This window comes from Taudactylus pleione, unplaced genomic scaffold (genome assembly GCF_031769625.1).
Source record: "Taudactylus pleione unplaced genomic scaffold, aTauple2 ptg000201l, whole genome shotgun sequence".
NCBI lineage: Eukaryota > Metazoa > Chordata > Amphibia > Anura > Myobatrachidae > Taudactylus > Taudactylus pleione.
Genome location: NW_028284603.1, coordinates 14,759,956 through 14,784,530, shown reverse-complemented (window position 1 = coordinate 14,784,530; position 24,575 = coordinate 14,759,956). Strand labels below are relative to the sequence as shown.

General features: G+C 43.0%; 1 protein-coding gene across 1 annotated transcript in view; it reads left to right on the top strand.

The window, feature by feature from the left end:
• Nucleotides 1-24,237, top strand: part of PRKCE (protein kinase C epsilon) — a 432,697-nt gene extending 408,460 nt beyond the window's left edge. Inside the window, exon 15 of the mRNA XM_088477268.1 lies at nt 18,711-24,237. Coding sequence (XP_088333394.1) covers nt 18,711-18,857 — 147 coding nt within the window. The 3' untranslated portion in view covers nt 18,858-24,237. The remainder of the gene's footprint in view (nt 1-18,710) is intronic.
• The last annotated feature ends 338 nt before the right edge of the window (nt 24,238-24,575 follow it).

Sequence of the window (24,575 nt, the reverse complement as noted above, 5' to 3'; positions counted from 1 at the left end):
AATTATGTTTCATATACACCTTATACACAGAGCCTGAAGGTAATTTTATACAATATTTTTAATATTTTTGTGCCTTAAACAAAGTTTGTGTACATTGAAATATCAGAAAGCAATGGTGTCACTATCTCAGTCATGCTAAAAAAAAAAATCTGTGTTTCGGAATATTCCGTGGAATATTTGGATATGTGAGACTCAGGGTCTGATTCAGACCCACTCGCGAGCGCACAGCACTTGCAAGCGGGTCGATGCAACCTCCGGTGTGCGCATGCGCGAGACCCGTACTGCGACGGGTCTCGCTACAAGACGGGGCGGCTGTCGATGTTGATTGACTGCTCATCCCGTTTTGTAGGCAGGGAGGGGGGGTGGCTACACAAACGTAGGCGTCCCCTTAGGAACGCCTGGCGATTGTGGGCGGCCCTACTGACATCTCACTCGTGATGTCAGTAGTGGACTTCCTGCTCTATTAGAGCAGGAAGTCCACTCGGGCTTGCGAGAGCTGACACCCTACCACAGGGTCTCCTCGCAAGCCTGATGGTCCTGATAATCGCGACCATCACCAGGCCGCTCGCAAGCTTAGTGAGCGGCCCGGAGGCCAAAAAAAAAAAATCCCCGCCCTGATTCAGAGCGAGCGCTCGCAAACAGCGAGCGGCTCTGAATCAGGCCCTCAATCTGTAGAAGTTTTTGGGTCTTGGAAATTCGCAGCCCGGAAATCAGTAAGTCAGATATTACTGGAACTTGGGTCAAACCATTTGTGGAAACATCAACTCCCCCAATGTGTTTCAACTATCAACTGGTTTCTCTTAACATTCATTTGGTGCCAATCTGTTCTTCAGTCTTCTATAGATGTCCTTGGCATCTACGTTAATGCCTTTTGCAATAAAGTGAATTCTTTAGATTGAAAATATTTTATTTCCTTTGTATCCTTCTGTGACTTAAGACAAGGCAAGCATATCGGGATGCTTTTCTGTGGTAATGTCTTGTTTAGTTGCTGTAAGCAACGTCTTTCAGCTGTACAAATAGCCATTGATTTATTATTAAGCTAGTTGTGATTATATAATCAGTGCAGTCTTCTGCAGACGATATAATAAATTCATTATTATACCTGTAATCCTCTTGATATACTACACTCATCTCCACTGTTCTTCATAAATAGCAGCAGCCCACAGCTTGCCAGTTTCGGGTAGGCATTGCCAGGGATTATTTTGGCAAAACGCCTAGAAAATAATTAATGGTTCTTTTAATTGCATTTTCCTTTTTGACAGATTTATGTTGCGCACTAATTATTTGTAAATGCTCGGGCTCTGCAAGGTGTCCATTCCTAAACTGAAATTGCAACAAAGTACACACTGACAGATTTCCAGTTACACTTAACTTTATGGAAATAGAGTAGAGAGGAAAAAGTACAGCACTTACATAAGTAATATATTTCAGAAGTAAGTAAGCACCAATGCCTTACTGTTTCTTTAAATGTCAGAACAGCTTGATGTAAGCTCTGCAATTAGTACAGTCAGAGCGTTAGTTTTAGTGGTATATTAATCACTAATTTGACTAGTGCTGATTTTTATGGTGAACACAGGACCATGCTCGTTGGGTGGGTGATAAACCTCCCTCCCATCAGTTCATATGCTTACCTGTTTACATGTAATATGCAGTACAGTGGCGTATCTATAACGGGTGCAGTGTGTACGGGGCACACGGGTCCATGGAGGCCCCGCACCGCACACCCTGCACCCATATTTTTTTAAACGTACCTGTCCATGGTCCCGTCCCGGTTGTCAGCACTGCTCAGAACACTGGAAAATGGCCGCCGCAGCCAATTTTCCGTTGTTCTGCGCATGCGCAGTAGACTCCGGACACACTCTAGTGCCCGGAGTCTACTGGTTGGCCAGCTGCGTCAGTCGGCTGCCAGCCACAGGGGAGAGAGGAGGGGGCCCAGCACGGGGAGTGCAGACAGGCCCCCTCCTCTCTTAAGATGCCCCTGATGCAGTACCACACTATTATTAGTCCAACATAGACTTACATGGCTTGGCTATGCTGGTTATGTGGCCAAACCATGTCACCAGCTATCACTTCAGCATGTCACTCACCACTGCGAAATGTGCACCCTTATCCCTACTACTAGTGTCAGATTATGGAGCAGGGTATAGTACTAAGTAGAGTACCAGCCACGCAGTGACCTTTCCTTCCTCCAGCGCCTGTTTGTGACTGGCTGGAGGTTCCAAGTTCTTCTTGGTGTATAAACCTTGCTATAATGTAATATACAAATCCTCATAGCACAGTCTGACTACAGAGCATCACACACACTTCACATCATAGATATTTTGGATGATGGTACCGGATGCCACTTAACCTGTCTCCGAATGTAAGGGGACAAGAGGCAATTGGGCTAGTAGCGTTGGTGCAGTCTGGCTTGCTGTGGTAGATCTTTGCTATATGGTTATCTCAGGGCATAATGGCCAGAGGTAACAGCTGCCACTCTGCAGCATCTGCAGTGCCAGTCAGCATGGAGATTAATGAGCCATGTGCCATGATGTATGATCATCAGCAATCCGCATAGATAGCAAGGAAGAGGTGGCAACCATCAGCTCTTTAAGGCAAATGAGGGGAGAGTAGACCTTCAAAATTTGCTATGGTATCCCAAAGTTATATATATACCCTTCTAGCAACAATGGTGTCTGTTGGCAGTGTTGTTGGCGATGAGCTTGGAGTACAGTGGATAAAGAAAAAGACATTAGGTGGTGATATATCATTGAAGGCAAAGATGTAAGACTGGCATCTAATCCCTTTCATCCGGGCACATAAAGGCTAGTTATTCAGCTATTCCTACCTGGCAGCATTGGCATTGCTATACGGTGAAGTCTAAGAGAGCTGGTTATTTTACCCATCGTAACCAGTTTCCAAAAAGTGCTAATCATGAACAATTTATTAAACTTGCAAACAGTGCTGCCATTCCCTACTTGCATATCGCATTGCATTCATAATGAATATAACCATATAAAAGTCACATTCATATTTAAATAGAAAACCAGGACATGCTTTTGACATTGACATTGATTACCAGTCTATAAAAATACCCTGTGCTAAGCTTTGGAAGCCTAACACAGTAGAAACATTTGTGGGAGCATATTCTGTATAATACAGCTAGCGCTGATGTACCAGGTGTCTGATATAGAAAATTCCAGTACCTAAAGCTCAGACTGTACAGAAGTGCCTGGGTGGCCTGTTTACACATGTCTGTATAGCTTGCACTGCGTACCTGCAATACTTGTTTTGTTATTAGGTGCCATGCCCACTGCAGACTATGGGCCTGATTCAGAGCCGGACGCTCTGACCAGAGCGCTCGCTCTGAATCAGGGCCCTCCTACCTAAAATTGGAGCGGCCTCCTGGCCGCTCGCATAGCTGTGGGTGACCACCCACAGCTTATGCGAGCGGCCAAAAAGATGGTCACGATGGTTAAGACCATCGCGACCATCGGGCTTGCGACGAGACCCTGCGGTTGGGTCTCGCTGCCGCAAGCCCAGGAGTGCTTTTGGCTCTATCCGAGCCAAAAGCACTCCCACTGACATCACTAGTGATGTCAGTGGGGCCGGACCCAGACGGTAGGCGTTCCCATGGGAACGCCTCCGTATGGGCAGGCACGCCCCTGGCACGCCCACCAAATTGGGCGTGCTGTCACTCACCATCGACAGCACGCCTCCTTTGGTGCGAGACCCATAGCGACGGATGGCCGTCACTATGCGGGTCACGCGTATGCGCACGACGGACCTCCCTCCGTCGTGCGCATGCGCACTAGGGCACCATCGACCCGCTTGCGAGCGCTCAGCGCTTGCGAGCGGGTCTGAATCAGGCCCTATGTGCCTGGCACATAAAGATAGCCTTTAGCAAACAGCTTTACAGTGTTTTTAATATCTACCACTGTACATCTGGAGAATTGTTAAGATGCTTTATCGGGTCCTTTTTGCAACCATACCTGACACTTACACATAGTGGAGGGAGCCATTTTGTGGGCTGGACCACTATCCTGCCTCAGTGATTTTGCTCCTTCTTAGTACTCTTGTGTGTTACACAGACCACTGTCCAATGTATACTCTTTTTCTATTGGGCAAGGCAGGTACCTCATCTGTCAGTATATCTTATCTCTAAGCATAGGGAATGGCAAGTGCTAAGATATTTTCACTGAAGAAATAGATTTAGGTCAGTGTTAGATTTATCTGTGTACAGAGTTGGAACCGCCTTCCACACCCATGTATTCTGGCACCCAGTTGGCTTCATAGCATTCATAACAAGACTCTTCATGTGTATTTGCAGAATGTGAATATTTAGGATTATTAGAAGTTCCCTTACATTGTGTGGGGACAAACTAAAAGAATGAGCATTAGAAATTGCATAAACTGTAAATTCCATCATACATTTGTTGACATCCTTTTTATGACCGTCTCTTGCTATGTAAGTGAATGTCAGTACTAATAAAAATGTTGCCTGTAGGGTTGAACAATTTGTTCTGAAGCCCCAGTTTATTGGTGCGCACACCAGTGGTTTGGGCACGTAGCACCCATCCACCGCTGCTATGCAGCAGAGAACACCCCTCCACCATTGCTATGCAGCAGAGAACACCCCTCCACCATTGCTATGCAGCAGAGAACACCCCTCCACCGCTGCTATGCAGCAGAGAACACCCCTCCACCATTGCTATGCAGCAGAGAGCACCCCTCCACTGCTGCTATGCAGCAGAGAACACCCCTCCACTGCTGCTATGCAGCAGAGAAAACCCCTCCACCGTTGCTATGCAGCAGAGAACACCCCTCCCACCGCTACTATGCAGCACAGAACACCCCTCCCACCGCTGCTATGCAGCAGAGAACACTCCTCCACCGCTGCTATGCAGCAGAGAACACCCCTCCACCGTTGCTATGCAGCAGAGAACACCCCTCCCACCGCTGCCATGCAGCAGAGAACACCCCTCCCACCGCTGCTATGCAGCAGAGAACACCCCTCCACCGCTGCTATGCAGTTGAGAACACCCCTCCCACCGCTGCTATGCAGCAGAGAACACCCCTCCACCGCTGCTATGCAGCAGAGAACACCCCTCCCACCGCTGCTATGCAGCAGAGAACACCCCTCCCACCGCTGCTATGCAGCAGAGAACACCCCTCCACCGCTGCTATGCAGTTGAGAACACCCCTCCCACCGTTGCAATGCAGCAGAGAACACCCCTCCCACCGCTGCTATGCAGCAGAGAACACCCCTCCACCGCTGCTATGCAGCGGAGAACACCCCTCCCACCGCTGCTATGCAGCAGAGAACACCGCTGCTATGCAGCAGAGAACACCCCTCCACCATTGCTATGCAGCAGAGAACACCCCTCCACCGCTGCTATGCAGCAGAGAAAAGGACATTGGGGCCGATTCAGACCCGGACGCTAAGCCGCGAACGCTCGCTATGTGTGATCGTCGCTCTGCGCAAGCCAGTCATTGCGATCGGAAATCGTGCGCTACTTTGAGTGACAGTGCCGTGTGTGGGTGGTGGCAGGGGAAGGTGCTTGTGAAGGGGGAGTGGTGCTGCGAACGCAGGCGTGTCTGGGTGTCAAAATGGAGTTTTATGGGTGTGCATAATTAGCAATGAAGGGTCATTGTACATGTCACTTGGTTGTATTGTAACCTGCAGTGATGGCAGTGCTTGCGGTGGGGTAGGGTATACCTCAAGCGCTGCGTGCAGCTCCTATGGTTCTCGATGGTTCTGATTAATCATACACTTCCTGGAGATGACGTGTGCTAAGAAAGAAAAGTGGGCGTCTTTACACCGGCGTGTGCTCCCTCTGCCGTCGCTCTCTAAGATATAGAGGGCGTCCTAACACCAGACAGGGCGATCATGGAATTTGCATACCCGGCCCCTTTTGGATGCGAGCGATCGCGGCTTGCCGTCCGGGTCTGAATCGCCCCCATAATTCCCAACTTTGTGATGCGCAAGACAAATGTGTCTATAGGGGGGGAGGTGAGCTAGAAAACATTATGCAATTTTTCTATTTCTATGTAGTTAGGGAGACATTGTGTCTAATAGTGTAGGGGGATGTATACACCTAGGTGACTTTGACCACACCCACACAGCACCAATCACAGCTATTCCCCATCTCAGTATAGGCCCTTGAACATTTTCAGCTCCAGGCCCATGTGGGCCTTAATCCGGCCCTGCTTACATCCACATGTATACTAGCCCTAAAGCTGTTAGTAAGATCTACTTGTTGATGAAAACACACTGATATTTTCAGAGCCAAGTGAAAATGTATATGAAAATGGATGTAGCCATAGGGATCATTGTGCCTTATAACCAATGCAGAGAAATGGCACTGATTATACCATTTGAATGTATATATCTCTTGATTTCTTTTTTTTCCCCAAGTAGATAACAACTTTATAATGGGGGTAAGGTGCAGTCAGGGACATTGCTAGATTCTTCAGGGAGACAGGGAGATTGCTACTATTTCAGGGACGGGATCAGTATGAATGACCGGCAGACCTATGTCCGACGGTTCAAATCCCGACAGCGGAAGACCGTCAGCCCTGAAAATCCCGAAGGTAAGTATTTTAACTATTGCTAACCCTCTCCCCCCCCTAACCCTAACCCTCCTTTAGGGGTGCCTAACCCTAACCTCCCCCCCTGCACCCTAAACCTAAGTCTCCCGGGGGGGGGGGGTGCCTAACCCTAACCTCCCCGGGGGTGCCTAACACTAACCACCCTACCTGAACCCTCCCCCGGGCGGTTGCCTAGACCTAAGTCACCCCAGGATCCCTGAAACCTAACCCTCCTGTCCGTGCTGAGCCTACCTTCGTTCGGTATGCTGGGCGTTGGGCTCCATTGCCTGTTCCCATCAGCTGATATTTCATCTACTCGCTTCAACTTAAAAAAGCCACAAATCAACTTATACCTAGAATATACTCTATAAATGCTAGCTAGGAACCAGGGCTGCTATCAGAAAATATGGGGTCGGGACTGACAAATTAGGTGAAGTGGGCAAAATGGGGAGAAATTTCCCGAGATCGGTGGGTCGGTGAGTAGTTGTCGGGGCCTAATAACACGATTCTATGAGAATTGCATTATTTGGCACCGCCCCCGAGTCAGATATGCGTGATTCCCTGCATTTTACTGTGAGGGGGTGGGGCTTAAAGTCGCTGATAGCCTTGCCCCCCCCCCCACACCAGCCCCCCGCCCCCCCTCATCGCCGCCCACCTGCATCACTTCTCCGGGCAACTCCCGGAGAGGAAAAACTAATACAGGATGAGTCTCCCATATCCAAAATGCTTTGGACCAAGGGTATTTTGGATATCGTAATATTCCGTATTTTGGAATATTTGCATACCATATTGAAATGTCTTAGGAATAGGGCCCAAATCTGAACACAGGATGCATTTATGAATCATATACACCTAATACCACAGCCTGAAGGTCATTTTATACAAATTTTTCAATAATTTTGTAGCTCAAACAAAGTTTGTGTACATAAATGAAATTCATTTATGTTTCCTATACACCTTATACACACAGCCTATATGTCATTTTATACTTTATTTTTAATAATTGTGAGCCTTAATAAAGTTTGTGTACATTGAACCATCAAAAATCAAAAGTTTCACCTTCTCAGTCATGCTAAAAATATTCCGTATTTCGGAATATTTGGATATGGGAGACTCAACCTGTAGTTGGTAAGTAGAACAGTCTGCCCCGGGAGCTTACAGACAGAAACATTTCCAAGTAGTCTCTCCCAAGAAGCCTCAGATCTGCTTATAATCATGTTGTGCCAAATTAGGTAATTCCTCATTTATTACCTTCTAGACTTGTCAGATTTCATTTTCACAACAATATAAGTATTTATATTCATGCTATCTTTATTTCATGCAATCTAAACCTCTGTATCATATTCTGTGTATTTAAAAAATTTATACCACTGTATTTTCATGGTACCTGTAAAGGGCCTGGAGTCCTTTCGGTGAAAAGTGCTCTATAAATAAAATCATCATTTTATACATGCTAAAGTGCTGTTATCGCTTACGGAAATGGCAGCAGCCAGTTGAGTTGTGCATCTCATGCAGAGCGCAGTGCAGAATACAGAAGTGACCGGCTGTGTAGTATATCTGTGCTTACTGCTGCCGGACGCACCACCGACACAGAGGAGCTGAGCATCACTCAGCTGGCAAAAGATTTTCCATCACCACAGGCAATGGAGATAACAAAATATCTTTTCAGTCATCTTGGTAAAGCCTCTATGACTTAGGCTGCAGAAAAGGTGCTTGGCTTTCTTCTATGGAAACTAAGGGCCTGATTCAGAGCCACTCGTAAGCGGCCGCTCGTTCGTTCTGACCGATGTTCGCTCATCTGCGCATGCGTACGGATTGTAATACGCATGCGCGAACCAGTCAGTGCGGCCGAAAATCGTTTTTTCGCTATATATAGCGAATGCCTGCTACTTTGAGTGACAGGATGAGGCGTATGTGGGTGGTAACAGGGGAAGGGGCTTGAAAACAGGGAGTGGAGATCAGAACGCAGGCATGCTTAAAGGTCAAAACGGGCGTTTTAAGGGTGTGCATAATTAAAACAGCAGCGTCATTACCCACGTCACCTGGTTGTTTTATAGTCAGAACTGCTCGCAATATAGTGGTAGGAAAAACCAACCACAAGAATAGCGAGCAGTTCATACGCTGGTCGATGTACTTAATTAATCTAATAAATAGCGGACATGACGTATGGTGCGAGCGGCCAGGGGGCGTATTTTTCAAAATTACAACCACAAGTTTTGCTCGCTCGTTCAGACTTAGTGGCGTGAACAGACCACAATGAGCGAACGGTTCATTTGAATAGCCACCCCTTGTTTTGGCACGAACGACCGCAAATAGCGAGCAGCTCTGAATCAGGCCCTAAGTTTTAACCCATAATGACTACAGTACACAGCACTGAGTTCTTGGGTTCGATTTCCACCATGGTCCTAACTGTCTGGAGTTTGAATGTTGTCCCATACTTGCGTGGGTTTCCTCCGGATGCTCCGGTTTAGTTGGCACCCAACAAAAATTAACCCCAGTATAAATGTGTGTGTACATGTGGCAGGGAATATAGATTGTAAGCTCCAGTGGGGCAGGGACTTATTTGAATGACCAAATATTCTGTGTAAAGCGCTGCGGAGTATGCGCGCATTATATAAATAGCTAGTAAAAAATAAATAGTACACCCCTTTTTTCCAATAGAACTGATTGGAAAGCTACCATGGCTTCACAAGTCAATATTACCAACACACAATATTAAAACGTCAACAAATTGTGTAGCTATTACTATTATCGGCATGAGTGAGCAAGGAATGCGGTGGTCCCGGACATCTGACCTCAGTAGATTTGCTATTTTGAAGCTCATCCATGAAATAACATTTTGGGTGGACAATTGATTACTTTTAAAGTCACCTATATATCTAAACACATAGGGGTAAATTTACTAAGATTCGTATTGGTCCCGATTTGTCCCGTTTTCAACTCGGATAGGATCGATCAAAAATGGGCGTTTTTTTCACTTTCAAAATCGGGAATTTACCAAGCTCCCGGTTTTGACAGGACCATTTTGATTGATGGTCTTTTTGGTCGATCCTGTCCGTTTTGATGTTCCGATCTCACCGCCCGAATATCTCTCCCGAACAAGCAGGCTGTACATATCAGTGAAATATGTGCAGACTGCTTATTTTTTTTATATATATATATATTTTAAGGGTTAATTTTAAGGGTTGCATGGCAACTCGCAGTTCTGGAGGTGGTGCATTTAAAACTTCTATTGAGTCCCCGATTTGAATGTAAAATGCCGACTAGCAAAACGAATAATGGTAAATTCCCGATTTAGGCAGAAATAAGTGAAAAGTACTTCCGAATTGAGCCGATGGTGATATAATTTCTATTGATCAAAACGGCCGAATTTGAGCCATTAAACCACCCGATTTCAAACCCAAAACATGAAGAAATCACCCGACTTTAATGATAGTAAATTCCCGATTTGCAAAAAAGTTATATTTTCACCTGAGAATGCAAATCGAGACTAACACGATTCTTAGTAAATGTACCCCCTAGTGCTATGCTAAACTTTATTGAATAAATTATTTGTAATAAAGCATAGAAATGAAAACATTTAGTAACTCCGCACTGGTTGCTGCAATTGGAAGATATAGTCAAGTTGGAGAAACTGGCAGAACATTGTTTCATGTTGGGTATATACAGTATGTTATTTTTAGAATATACAGTATGTTATTTTTAGAATATACAGTATGTTATTAGAATATACAGTATGTTATTTTTAGAATATACTGTTATATACATGTTATCTTTAGGAGGGGAGGTTAAGGTACTAGTTGTTTTTTTTGGTGGAAATTATGCAATCTAGTGATTGTCACTTGTATAATATGATGCCTTAATCTAACTTCAAGCAGGGGTGATAGGACATGCATACATAAATAAACACGTATTCATTGCATAAGACCGTGAGCTTAGTCTTCCAATTAAGGCTTTAAAGCATTAATTTAAAATCGGATCATGAATATCCTTCCAATTATCTTCCCATAATTTAATTATTTACAGTTTTAATTTTCTCGTTTGGGAATTCTGGGGGTTTCCATTGGGCTCAGGAGAAGCTTTCTTACAGGCATTGCTTTATGTGGGGAGCATTACATGTGATCTACTTCTTGCTCTATAATGTCAGTGAGTGAATGTGTAGCCGCTCGCTACAGTGGAGGTAAACTAAGAAACAGCAAGAGGCCAGAAACACAGCACAAACCTGGACTTGTATAATGGGACAGCATATGGATTTGTGCAGCAAAACATCAGCCATTGCAGAGTGGGTGAGTTTCATGTGGAATAATGGGTGGACTGGCACGGAAGGAGTTCCCATTACGGCTGCATGTTATGTGCCACGATGCGCCACACTAGGGAGCTGATTGAGAGATAATCTCCATAGAGAAAATAGTTTTATTTGCATAATCTGTTCTGGGGTACGGACTGCACGTATTTGATGACGTGATTTTGTGGACCTGATTTACACTGCCTTGGCACAGGTGTAGTCATTACTCACTGACACATTTTAAGAGATCCACAGGTGGAGATAATTATTTCACTAGATTCTGTGAGGAGACCTGGAAAACATGCACTGTTTGGGGTCCTGAGGACCGAGTTTGAGAACCTGTGCTTTAGCTGACTTACAAATGTAAGAATGAAACTAGGGCTGCTATGTTATAGTTGTTAGGGATGCACACAGAAGTAGGTAATAGTAAAGGTGCATACACACAGTATGATCTGTACCACCAACGACATGACAGATATCTTTCAGTGAAGTCATCCTGCCACATCTCTGAACAGGCAAAGTTGACGATAGCGTCCAGATTGGCCTGCATGTACGGAGGAGCATAGATATCGTTATCATTCATGCGGGAACGCGCATCGTTGGGCGTTCAATGCATACAAATTACAGATATGAATGATATATCAATGAATGATATCGTTATCGTTCATATTGTAATGATATATCGTACCGTGTGTATGCACCTTAACACAGCAACCTCATGTTTCCATTGGCAAGCTTTACAGGATGGTATGTGGAGATTGCACTCTGATTGGCCTGGAGATAACAGCTATTGTCACTATATTAAGTTTCACCAAAGCAGTGTATGAATTTCCAGTAAATAAAATGCTTATAAAAATTGGTGTGTTTTGTACAAATCTTATTTTTCAATAAAACAGGAGTATAAAAAAATAAAAAAAATAGTTTGGTAAAAGCAACAATCATGTTTATAATAATTTGCCCACTAGGGGACACTGTCCTGTTGGACTTTATAGATTATAAATTAGGCTCTTAGCGGTATATTTACTAAACTGCGAGTTTTTAGAAGTGGAGATGTTGCCCATTGCAACCAATCAGATTCTAGCTATTATCTTCTATAAGGTGCCAGATAAATGTTAAGTAGAATTTGATTGGCAGCATTTATCTGAGCAGGTTTTAAGAAAAGGAGAGGTCAAGTAAATGCTGCTTTTACATATATTATTGTTCTATTTAACATTCTTGTTATGGGATTATTTCAGTGATTTTCAGCCTTTTTCAACTCGCGGCACACCGAACGCGATTTTAAAATTGCCGAGGCACACCATCAGTCCCCCACAGAGAAAAACATGCTTATTGGTCGCCATGGGGGGGGGCAGGACGGGACGACACATACTGTACATCGGCCCCCGCAGAAGAAAACAATCACATTGGCCCCCACAAAAAAATCAATATAAAACACATTGGCTTCCACAGAAAGCAAAATAAATACATTGTCCCCACAGGAAGCAAAATAATACATTGTCTCCATATAAAAAACACAACCACACTGGCCTCCACGGAATGCAAAATATTTTATATTTATATATTTTATATTGGCCCCTACCTGTCCATTGCATAGAAAGGTGCATCTGTCCCTCAGTCGTGGCAGTGGGTGCAGTCTGTCAAAGTCACTGCTCAGTAGTGAGCACTGGGCCCGATTCAGACCCGTTTTTTTGCAATCTGCGCATGCGTACGCATCTAGTCCATGCGATCGGGAAGCACTCACTACGCATAGACAGCTCGCTAGTTATAGTGACAGGACAAGCCGTTTGTGGGTGGTGACGGGATGGTCCATGAAAACGGGGGAGTGGTGGTGCCTGAGCGTCTTAAAGCCGTTTAAGAGGTGTGCATAATTAAGACGCAGCGTCATAGTACACGTCACATGGTTGAAAATCACGCTGAATCACTCGCAGTGCTTGCGGTAGGGTATGGTCAGCCACAAGTGCTGCGATTGCTTCCGATGGTACTCGATGTTATCGATGGTTGCATACACTTCCTGGACATGACGTGGGAAAGTGGGCGTCTTAAGACAGGCTGGTGGGCGTCTGCATACACGAAGCGATCGCACGCTAAGACATAGTGGGTGTGCTATTGCCTTGCTGTGCGTTTGCGGATACTTTTGCTGCACGCAAACGCATCTAGCGAGCGGGTCTGAATCGAGCCCACTGTGCGGGCGGTTGGCGATGCGGCATTCATAACTTATGATGTCATGCTGCCGCGTCTCCATTGGTAACGGCCCGGGCAGTGACTGAGCCACCTGGAAGAGCCCAGCGCTGCTCTGAACCAAAGTTAGGAGTTTTACTGTGGGCGCGGTATCTCTGGTGCAGCTTCTCCGGTGGCACACTTGGGAACAGCTCGTGGCACAGAGGTTTTAAAACGCTGTATTGTTTGACCTGTTGCAGTGTGCACAAGTGTTACATAACCAGATTCTAACATTTAGAGCCTAGTACAATTTTGCAAATGAATCTTGCAAGTTTCTTCACACTGCTCATGCCCTGCAGCCTCGTATATACGCATCTTATAGCAACTACAAGTAATTCAGAGTGGTACACAACCCAGCCTTATATCCTATCCACTTTTGGCATACTTGCCGACTTCTAAGTTTTCCTCCCCTGGAGAAGCTTGGGAAGGAGAAGCAGGTGGGCAGTGTTGGTGGCGGGGCCGGACGGGTTACATCATTAAGCCCCGCCCCCTCACGGTAATTTGCCGTAGGCGGCGCGGCCAAATGATGCTACTCTCATTGAATTCCGTCTTTAGGCGGCACCACCTATTCATGGACCCCCCGATCCCAGGGAATATTCTACCTATTCTGCCCACTTCACTAGGAAGTGGGCAGAATGCAGGAGAAGTGCCTACTCTTTCGGGGGTGCAGGGTCTACCCGAAAAATTGTGAGCCTCCCGCAGGTCCCGGGAGGGTAGGCAAGTATGACTTGTGGCCAGTGTCAGACTGGAGCATGAAGGGCCCACTAGGGGATTGCAATAGTAGGGGCCCGCTGAAGGGGTATAACCATCTGCCAAAATGGGTGCACGTGTATGAGCAAATAAATTAAGGGGGAGTTAACTTGCGATAGGCCGATAGGCCTCTAAAATACAAGAGTTGTCCTGATCAGTGCCAGATTAAGGACCACATGGGCCTGGAGCTGAAATATATTAAGAACCTATTGGTGGTGTGACTACTGATGTGGGAGCGTGACCAGTGCTGTGTGGGTGTGGTCAGCACAGGGTGTGTGGTTTGTGGGGTCTGGCTAATTCCATGGGGGGGGGGTATAGCAAGTTGTGGCTGAGTGGGTGTAACAGGGCTGCACCAAGTAGAGTAGGTGAAATTGCAGGCTATATAGAGGTGAGGCTACACAGTGATCTGTCTGGATTTCGTAAACATCTCCTGCACCAGGTATACGGCTGGTGCACATGTGCACTGATCGTGCTGATGGCTAATTTCATAAGCATATGGATGTGAGCGGTTGCATAGATACAATTTTTAGTACAGACTTTTTATTCTAAGTATGCAAAGTGGATGTATCTGTTTCCGATTGGCGTACAACTGTAAATCAGCTCCTTACTAATAAGTACATACTTTCCCAGAATGTGCAGAGACTCCCCGATTTTTCGGGTAGTCACCCAAACCCCTGGCAAAGTGGATCTTCCGCATCCCACCCACTTGTTAGCGAGTGGAGACGGGAGGAGAGGACAATACTGGGAACCACAAGTCCGTAGGGAGGGGGCAGACCTCAAGTAAAGCGATTTTCATTCTTTTAGCCCCTTCCCTTTCTCACGGACCCACGATTTGCAGCATTTTCACGTGATGGGGGTGGGACCTCATGACGTAAAAACCGCGCATTTGGTCAGGTGCATCTCCACTCCGGGATTCTTTCTGGATTGAGAATATGCACTTACTTTTCTAGTGCAGCTAAAAAACAAATTACAACTGATAGGCTGCTATGGGTGACAGTACAGTACATGTGTTCACGGGATGTAGTTATGAGACCGGGGTTAGGAATAGGAGTCTAGCGGGGTTAGGTTTGGGGTGGGGGAGATTAGGGTTAGGCACCCCTAGGGGGGAGGGTTAGGCTGGGTACACACGTAAACATTTTCTGTCCAACCATCCAACTAGTTGATTGGTTGGAAAGAAAAACTGGTAACGTATGGGAGTAACTGATGATCAGCAATTTGCTCCTAAATGCCAGAAAACAGATGAAAATGGTCATCAGACAAGTTTGTTACATTTTTTATCTAAACAATTTGTTTAAACAACTATTTTTGGCCATTTTCCGGCGTTTGGGAGCAAATTGCTGATTGTCATTTGCTTTCATACCTTACCAGATTTTCATTCCAACCAATCAACTAGGTGGCTGGTTGGACAGAAAATCTTTATGTGTGTATGCAGCTTTAGGGTTAGGCACCCCTAGGGAAATATTAGGGTTAGGCACCGCCACCGGGAGGCTTAGGTTTAGGGAGCGGTAAGAGGGGGTTAGATTTAGGCACCCCCAGGGGGAGGTTAGGGTTAGGCACTAGGAGGTTAGGGTTAGGCACCACTAAGAGAGGGTTAGGGTACTTACCTTCCCCAGTCGGGATCTCCTCCCGTCGGGCATCCGCTGTCAGGATTTGAACCCATTTCGTGTTCACTATTCTATTCCAGTAAACACCATGTTCTGAATAGCCATGCCCATTGCAGTTTATTTTCCATAAACATGTTTTTTGTGTGTGTGCTGTGAGTGAACTGCTGGCAGTAACAATAGGACAAGAGATCAGGCTGTGAGACTAAAACAAAGCTCTAGGGAATACTGAGGAAGTGTATCTCCTATATATAAAAACACCATAATACATTCATTAAATCCTGCATTGTGAAAGAAACAGCCATATGTTTTACAATTCTACAATGTTCTGCATTCCCTCCTACTGTATTCATAGCCAGCAACCGCTGCTCCTGCTGCCTTCCTAGTCAGATTATTGATTGTTATCACAAGTAAACACTTATACTTTGGTTTTGCATTCTTGCTGTACTCTGCTTGTGTTATACCGCACACTTAAACTAGCCATACACTGCACAATACTTGTATAAACCAGCCAACCTGACTGGTTTGAACGATTATCATTCATTGTATGGACCTGGTCATTCACAGCATGTACACGGCTGAAAAGCAGCTGAATAGCTTGATTTGGTTATCAAACCTGCCCGACCCACGCAGCCATCGTTCAGACAACTGCAGGCTGTGAACTGAGGGCCTGATTCAGAGCCGCTCGCTCTGAATCAGGGCCGGGCTTTTTTTTTTTTTTTTGGATCGGCCTTTTGGCCGCTCGCATAGCTGTGGGTGACCACCAACAGCTATTGCGAGCGGCCATGATGATGGTCTCAATGGTCAAGACCATCGCGACCATCGGGCTTGCGACGAGACCCTTGTGGTAGGGTCTCGTGGCCGCAAGCCCCAGAGAGATTTCGGCTCTAACAGAGCCGGAATCTCTCCACTGACATCACTCGTGATGTCAGTGGGGCCGCCCCCAAATGGCAGGCGTTCTCATGGGAACGCCTCCGTTTTGGAAGCCATCCCTCCGGCCCGCCCACCAAAGGGGGCGAGCTGTCACTCAACATCGACAGCTCGCCCCCTTTGGTGCGAGACCCGGAGCGACGGATTGCCCGTCGCTAGCTGGGTCTCGTGCATGCGCACGACGGAGCCTGTTACGTCGTGCGCATGCGCTGTGGGCCACCATCGACCCAGTTGCAATCGCTCAGCGCATGCGACCGGGTCTGAATCAGGCCCTGAGATCGCCTCCATACATCGTGCAGTTAATGGCGGCAGTCTGATTATCGGTCAGTTGCTCATGCCGGGTGGACGGCTGCACTGTCATGTAGTGTATGACCAGCTTTAGCCTTACTTCAATATATGTATTTGTTATTGTGCGTTCACACTGCTATACTGCCCATGCCAAATTAGACTGAACTATTATTCCTGTACTACAGTGGTTAAGTGCCGCCATTGAAGAAATTCAAACATGGCTGAATAGCTGCATTAATTATTAAGCAAGGAATGTATTATACATTACTACTGTGTTATTTAGCGGATATCTATATGTATGTATTATTTTTAAATGACTAATTGTCCACTATTATGTTATTTTATGTGTAGTCCCAATGCTATGGACTTACATGGCAAGGCAAGAATTATGGTTTATCAATAATTACCATAATGAATGTGAAATATAAAATGTTTGGGGTTGGGTTTAATATGTCGACATGAGAATGCCAACAGATAGGGCGACATTCATCATGTAGACATTGTAAAATGTCGACATGCTAGAATGTTAGAATGTGACATATCATCCCTGGTGGCCAAATGGTGACTTACCTGCTCTTGATAGCTGCAGTGACGTCTTCGAGTTACCGGAGGTCATGTGACTGTGACTTCCGGGTCAGACCTCCTTTTCTCCGGTATTAGGGAGAGTATTTCATGCCTAATCCGCCCTTCCACCCGCAGCCTAACCCTTCAATCCATACGCAGCCTAACCCTAATGTCCTTTTGACTACAATGCATTGTATGTGTGTACATTATTTTTACTAGTAAGTGTTATAATCTTATATAAAAAAATTTTATTTTTTTTATTTTTTTGTGTATTGGCATTGTATTTTTTACACATTTTATTAAAGTCTTTATTATCGTTGTTAGTTATTTAACTCTTAAAACATATACAATTCTTATTCTAGAAACAGGTGTGTAGACTTACTAACCATTGGGTTTTCAAAGTTGCCGATGATTGATGGATTTAGAAACGGCAATTGTAATGAAAGCTAAACAAGCCTGATTTGGCATTTATTACAGTTGTAGTTTTAAATCTATTGGCCAACAGCACTGAACATCGATGGCCTTGATAAACTTCGTCTTAGTAACTCTGCTCCAGAGTTTCTAGAACCTCTGTGGATCTTAGTAGCCTCAGGGCAGTGCAGGACTGGCCCACAGGGATACATGGGAAATCGCCAGTGGGCCCCACTGCCCGAGGGCCCCACCCCCACCTCTAGTTTTGGGTTGAACCTTTTTTTGTCATGTATTTGGCCTTTGGTAGACCTAATCCAGTCCTCATTGAGTTTAGACACTGGCTGGTGTTTCTCCTATCATATTTAGAATGCATTAATGTGGTACATATATAGACATGGTCACCATCATGTGCTTTATTATCATACATATGTTACATTATACTGCATTCCCAGGACTGTGGTGTATTCACTACATGAACTACCAGTATTTACTGTATATATTTATAAAAGGGGCCCAGACCATGCAGTGAATTAGCCATGTTGTCTGGAGGCTATGTTCTATCCAATGGTTGGCCACACTTCTGTGGGGGCTGACCACACCCCCTGTGGTGGCTGGTCACCCCTCTTAATCAAGGGCCCCTGTCACTGAATTCCCCATTGGCCCCGTCATGATTGTCCCAGTCCGACACTTCCCCAGGGGTTCTCCTTCCTCTATTGAAACCTGTCAACAGTGTCGCCAAGGTTTCCAAAGAAAAGAGAAGTGATAGCAATCAGATCTAGCAAATTGTTCTATATAGAATTCTGGGCGAACTGAAGATTAGTTCTTTGCCATTATACAGGTAACAGGGGCTATCTGTGAGGTCCTGGCTCCTCTATGAGCAGTGTGACACGTGCATTTCCCTAGCGTAGTAAAAAAAAGATAGGCTTGCACTATATTTACGAAATAGTCCTTTTTATTTGTATATAAAACAAATATCCAAGGTCACCTTATGTTTATAAATAATGGGTTCTTAGTCCTGTAGAGGGTGCTTTGGGGTTATTAATGTATATTATTTTCTACCATATATTCTGACCTATTCTCTGTTTACCTTCCAGAAAACCAAACGTGACGTAAATAATTTCGACCAAGATTTCACAAGAGAAGAACCAGTTCTGACACTGGTGGATGAAGCCATAGTGAAACAAATTAATCAGGGTGAATTTGAAGGCTTCTCCTATTTCGGAGAGGAACCCCTGGCCTGATGTACAGGCACTTCGTGATTACGCCCTCACGCAGTAGTCTTATGGCGACAAAACACGTGACTGAGATTCAGCGGATCAATACAAACTCGTTTAATTATGAGCCTGCTACTTGTGTAAAGAAACTATTTATTGTTGCTGTTTGTTTTGTTTTTTTAACCGAAGGCACTCTATTTTCCGTTTTACAGAGCAATGCAAAATAGTGTTTTGTTTCTGAAACCGTAGCTGTAATATTCTGCCTGGTCGGTGACCATAAAAAATACTAGACAATCTGAGAAAAAAAAAATATTTAACTTATTTTCCTTTCTTTCATGTTTTTAAGTGACAGAATACATAACAATAGGAAAGCAAATCAGGGTTGACAAGGAAGTGTGAATGTTTTAATATTTTTTTTTTTTCTTTGATCCCTTTAACCCCCGATAAAGTCAGGGAGCCCTATAGAGAGCTGGAAACATGCACTGTGCACATGGCTATAGGTTGGCCTGAACTCTGCAGATCAGCGACACTTTTCCAATTCCACTGACATTCTGAGATTGTCCGATATTTGATGAGGATCAGCAAACAAGCTGTGTTGTCAACACTGTTTTCTTCCATATGGCGCTGTAATGCATCTCCAGCTTCTGCAAAAGTCTTTTAAAGACTATAACACTCCCCTCTTCCCCCTGTCCATGCATCATGGGGACCCCTTCCTTTGGAAATACCTTGTTTTGAACCAGGGAGCCTTCTTGGAGAATCGAACATTTATTTGAAAGTCTCGTCTCCAACAATGCTGGGACTTTGAAGTGGAACCTGATTTGTCTTTACATCGCAAAAATAACTCGCCGACATTACGCTGTGCGACAGAAGAGCAAAACTCTCAGATCTTTCCACTGTGCCCAGCTCTATGTATTATGGGTTTTTTTTATCTTAAATTCCCTAGTGGCCTAACTGGCCCAGACAAATATGACACGAGGGGATGCATTTTTAAAGAGAAGCATCTAATGGTGGATATGTCCTATAATCTCAAATAACCCAGGCATGTCCTCCAGACCTTACAGCTTCGGGCCATTATTTTTAGGCAGTGTTTTAAGGGCTAAAGTAATTTAGCTGTAGAGATGATGAAACCTTATACAATTATCTATTTTTTATTTTTTTTGTTAAGTCACACACATTTTATTGGAAGAATTACATTCTCCAAAGCCTATAATACAGGGTTCTTAAAGTCCGTAAAATAATACAATCCTGTTTCAGAATTATCCAGTGTTATTTTATTTTAAGGATTGAATAAGTTTGTGCTGTTTTCCCTTGTCAATGAATTGGTTGAAACACTTAGGGCTACAACGTTAGTGCATAGCTTAGGCAACTCACGGCTCTGAAACTGCAAGTTGCAACTTGCCACTTTCAGCTCTGACCGGCAGATCAAGCTGGGACTTGTAAATACGCATCAACTGGAGAGCTGCCTAAACCTGCTATAGAGTGCACAAAGAAATTCTTGGTCAGTATTGATGGTGATATAAGCTTTAAGCATTATATAACACCATGCCCCTAAACTTAACGGCTCTTTCACTTATATCCGCTGGGAAAATAGATAAAAATGCATGAAAACAAATGCGTACATATTCATGCAATTTTACTGTGTTTTCCAAGCACTTTTCACGAGGAATCTTCCATGCTGCAGTCTAAAATGCAGCATTAAAATGTGATAATGGCGCCATTGACTTGTATCAGTCCCAAATTTTTGTTAACATGTGAAAGGTGCTATATAGCGAATAATTGTGAAAGAGCCCTGAAAGCATATTACTGCACTCGTGTGACTCTTGCACACTTGAAATAAACTCTAGCACTACTATGTTGTTTTTTTTTCTTCGATTTGTCTACTATCGCAATGTGATGTGCAGAATGGAATAGACAAATTCTGAGATATGACACTTAAGGAAAAGTGCATAGATGATCAAACGTTGATACTGACATTCTTAGGAACTGTACATTGTTTCCGTTTATTTTGTGTATAAATTTGAATAACGGTAACTGTGGCAAATTTTCTTGTTGTAGATGTGCTAACAGTGTTACGTATGTTTTTACTTGCAGAAGTACTCTGTGTATGTGTGTATACATGTATTACATTTTCCGATGTATTTTACTGGACTGATTTTTAAGCAGTTAATGGGATTCATTTTAAGTGATATGAATCTCCTGCTTCTTGAAAAAAAAAAACACACAAAAATACTTGTGAGTGGCAAAGTGGCACTAAGGAAGGTTTATTTGCCTTTTTGTACAGGTGATATTTTGTAAATAGTGTTTGCTGCAAAATCCTGTGGAGTCTTATTCATTATAAAGGTATCAACTGCTGCATGTAACAGAAAATTAAAAAATGCTAGTCCATAGAAAAAAAAAATAATTATAATAAGGTCAATGTGCAATACTCTGTATGTGTATTGGTTCAAGTTTCTGTGAGAGATTATTTTTTTATTATTAATATTATTATTATTGGTTTGATTTAAAAGATGTAAACATATATTATGCTATACTAGATCTATTGTATAGTATTTCAGAACTTTGTAACAGAAGGAATAGGAAGGAATACTGGCTTGAAGCAAAAGTGCTAGCACACTGCAACATTTTCATTTTAGATTTATTTTTTTGTTTTATTTTAGGCTTCTTTTTTTTTTTTTTTTTTTTAATAATCTGAGCTTAATTCTTGGCAATTTTATACAACTACCTAATTTTTTAAGCATTTTATTGTGAGATCAGAGATTGTGATAATCCCTATGGCTTTTCAAAGACTTGTTATTAGGTTTAATGTCAACAGGGGTCTTTTCACCCCTCCACTCAGCTTATTCTAAGATATTAGTTAAAAAAATATATTAACACATGTAAAAAAAATTATCACTAATATATAAAAAAAACTATGGTCATAAATGTGTTAAAATCCCTTGAGTAAAGGGCTTTAAGATTCATGATGGCCATTCATAAATTACTCCTGAAAGGACAATATTAGTGCAAGAGAAGATGACTACATAGGACCTGATTCAGAAATGGTCGCTAATGTTGTTGCTGCTGTGAATTTGTTCTTGGCATCTCTGCAAGAATATACAAATGTTGCAGCCGCCGAGATATGTATTGAATCCAAGTGATCGCATACAAAGATGCGGTCGCAGTTACTTTGATAATCGGACTTCTGAGTAGCCCTATGGTCACGCATAATGGCCGCATATACTGAGATGCCGGAAACATGTTATTTGCACACTTGGATCCACGAGAACAGTCACTCCACACTTGCGTTTGCCGCCACTTTCCATTTACCTCCCCCATACGGTGTCCAACTGTCAGTCAACCTGCATTAAAATAGTCGCTGTGAGCGACTACGGTAACAGACTGTGGTCCATGCGCAGTGCGACTCAGACACATGTGCAGATTGCCGATTATTGCATAACTGCGTAAACATCGGAATAGCGTACATCCCTGAATCAGGCCCATATTTGGCTAGAGAGCTTTACAAATTGACAATCTGACGGATATCAAGAAAAAATTTTGATTGACTGTCTTTTTAAGCCCATGCGCGCTGCAACTTGTAATCAATTGTGTCTCAAATGGACTAATTGGGGGTCAAAATTGCAATACACTTGGGCACCACAAAATTAGCTTTCTAAAAAATTCATGTGAACAGCAACACACTGGTATAATTTTTTGCTTTAATTCATTGTGTAGAAAAGTCTGTGTCATCAAGTTGGGAGATCTTTGTAGCCTACTTATATGCTATTTCAGCCTTTTAACGCATTTCATGACCTAATAAAATTGTTTTAGTTTCCTTCAGTTACCTTCCCCTTCAGCCGATCCTGGTGATATCACCAAATCCAGAGTCTTGAGCAAGGAAATAAAACTTCAGTGAATATAGGGGTCAGGCTAAATGTAAACACAAATAACTACATGTTAATTAGGAAGCTTTATTACTGCATATAAATGGTACAATTTTACAGGTTTACTATATGTATTTGCTAGCACTGCTGCTATTAGGTTTGGACATTGGTATCTCCGTGCCATTGTTTTCTTGTCCTCTATGAGGTGAGCCCTTTTGTCAGTTTTGTGTTTTAATGGCAACAAAATATAAACTACAGTTCCATATTGTCTTTTTTCTTGTTTGTTTTTCTTTTTGTTTTATTTTATATAAACTCAGGTGGAATTATATATTGTTACAATGATTTTAAAATTCTGAATATTTTGCTAAATATATTAGCTCATTTGTTTGGTAGATGAGTTAAGGCTCGTTTATATTTGGCCTAAAAAATATAGATTATTTTAATTTATCAAACCAAAACATTATGGACTTGGAAATTACACTTGTTTCTGGAATTCAGTTTTAGCACAGAAATAGCTTTTAAATTGTATCATCTCATTGTAGGGACAAAATATAATTTAAAAAATAACAAGTCACATTATTTTTTTGTATTGGCCCTATGTTCTTTCAGCCAAGTTCAATTCTGGACCTCCAGGCAAATAACTGATAACAATGCTGTGCGCCCTTCCTATTAGCTCAATAGCTAAGACTAGCTCAGAAATAAGTATTTGCATGTAATAAATCTGGAAAGGAGGGGTGGGTTATAATAGAATGGGTCATTTTCATTGGACAGCTTCCATAGCCAACTTTTATATTCCCTGCACATAAGGATAATTAATTGGACAAGCTAAGCTTACATAAGGCCTCCCAATTGCATCCACTTATTTAGGGATATTGTAATCTACAAGAAAATATGAGCAAAGCTTCTTGTACAGGTGGATGTTACATTAATGTATATAATTTGATTCTCAAAAGGGTTTACACAAGGTAGTCTGTTACTATTAGTTTCATAAACTCCCTTATTGCCAGTGTTTATATATATATATATATATATATATATATATATATATATATAATATGATTTATTTCTTTAGTGGATGTGCTGTTACACTTTTAAAAATCTACTCTTTTTTTTTTTTTTTGCCTGATATGTATTTTTATGTTTTGCGCAAACTGCCAAAAGAGGGTGATAAAGAAAAAAAGATAATTGTTGTTTTGCTTTATCCTATTGCATTCGCTGATGGAACCCATATCCTGATAAACCAGGATCTTTCCAAACATTACAGAAAAAAAAGGAAAAAGCTGAAAATTACCTCTAATAAATTATGTGCAAATAGTTCTGGCTACATTTAAATATATAAATATAAAACGTATTTTGTTTTTGTATTGTGATGCTTTATTTGTACAGGACACTTTTTTTTTTTTTTTTTTATCGGTGTTTTAAATCTATTGCCATTCATTTGTGTTACTTCATCCTAAACATTATTACTGTGCCAAATGTACTGTACTCAAGAGGATGTGAATGTGTATTTGTTTCAGAACCCAATAAATACAACAATATCAAATGGATATTTTTGTGACTTGTTCCTTCCCTCGCAATTGATTGTGAATATTGGTGTTAGAGTGGTCCTCTTGGATTAAGGGCTATTTTACTTAATAGAGATATCAACTTTTGAACATGACCTCCTCTGTATGTACTGCCACTCCTATAATTCATAAGGATTCTCTATTCCAGGACCCCCTCCCCTCTTTCCCCCCTTCAAAATGATCCATTAGTCCACTGCTAGTAATGTTTTTAAAGCAGAAGCAATGTTCTCGACACATCATGATCTGACCCATTACTATTTATCTGAATGAGGCATATAATTGGGAGGAACATATAAAATGCCTCTTTGCTGTTTGGGGGG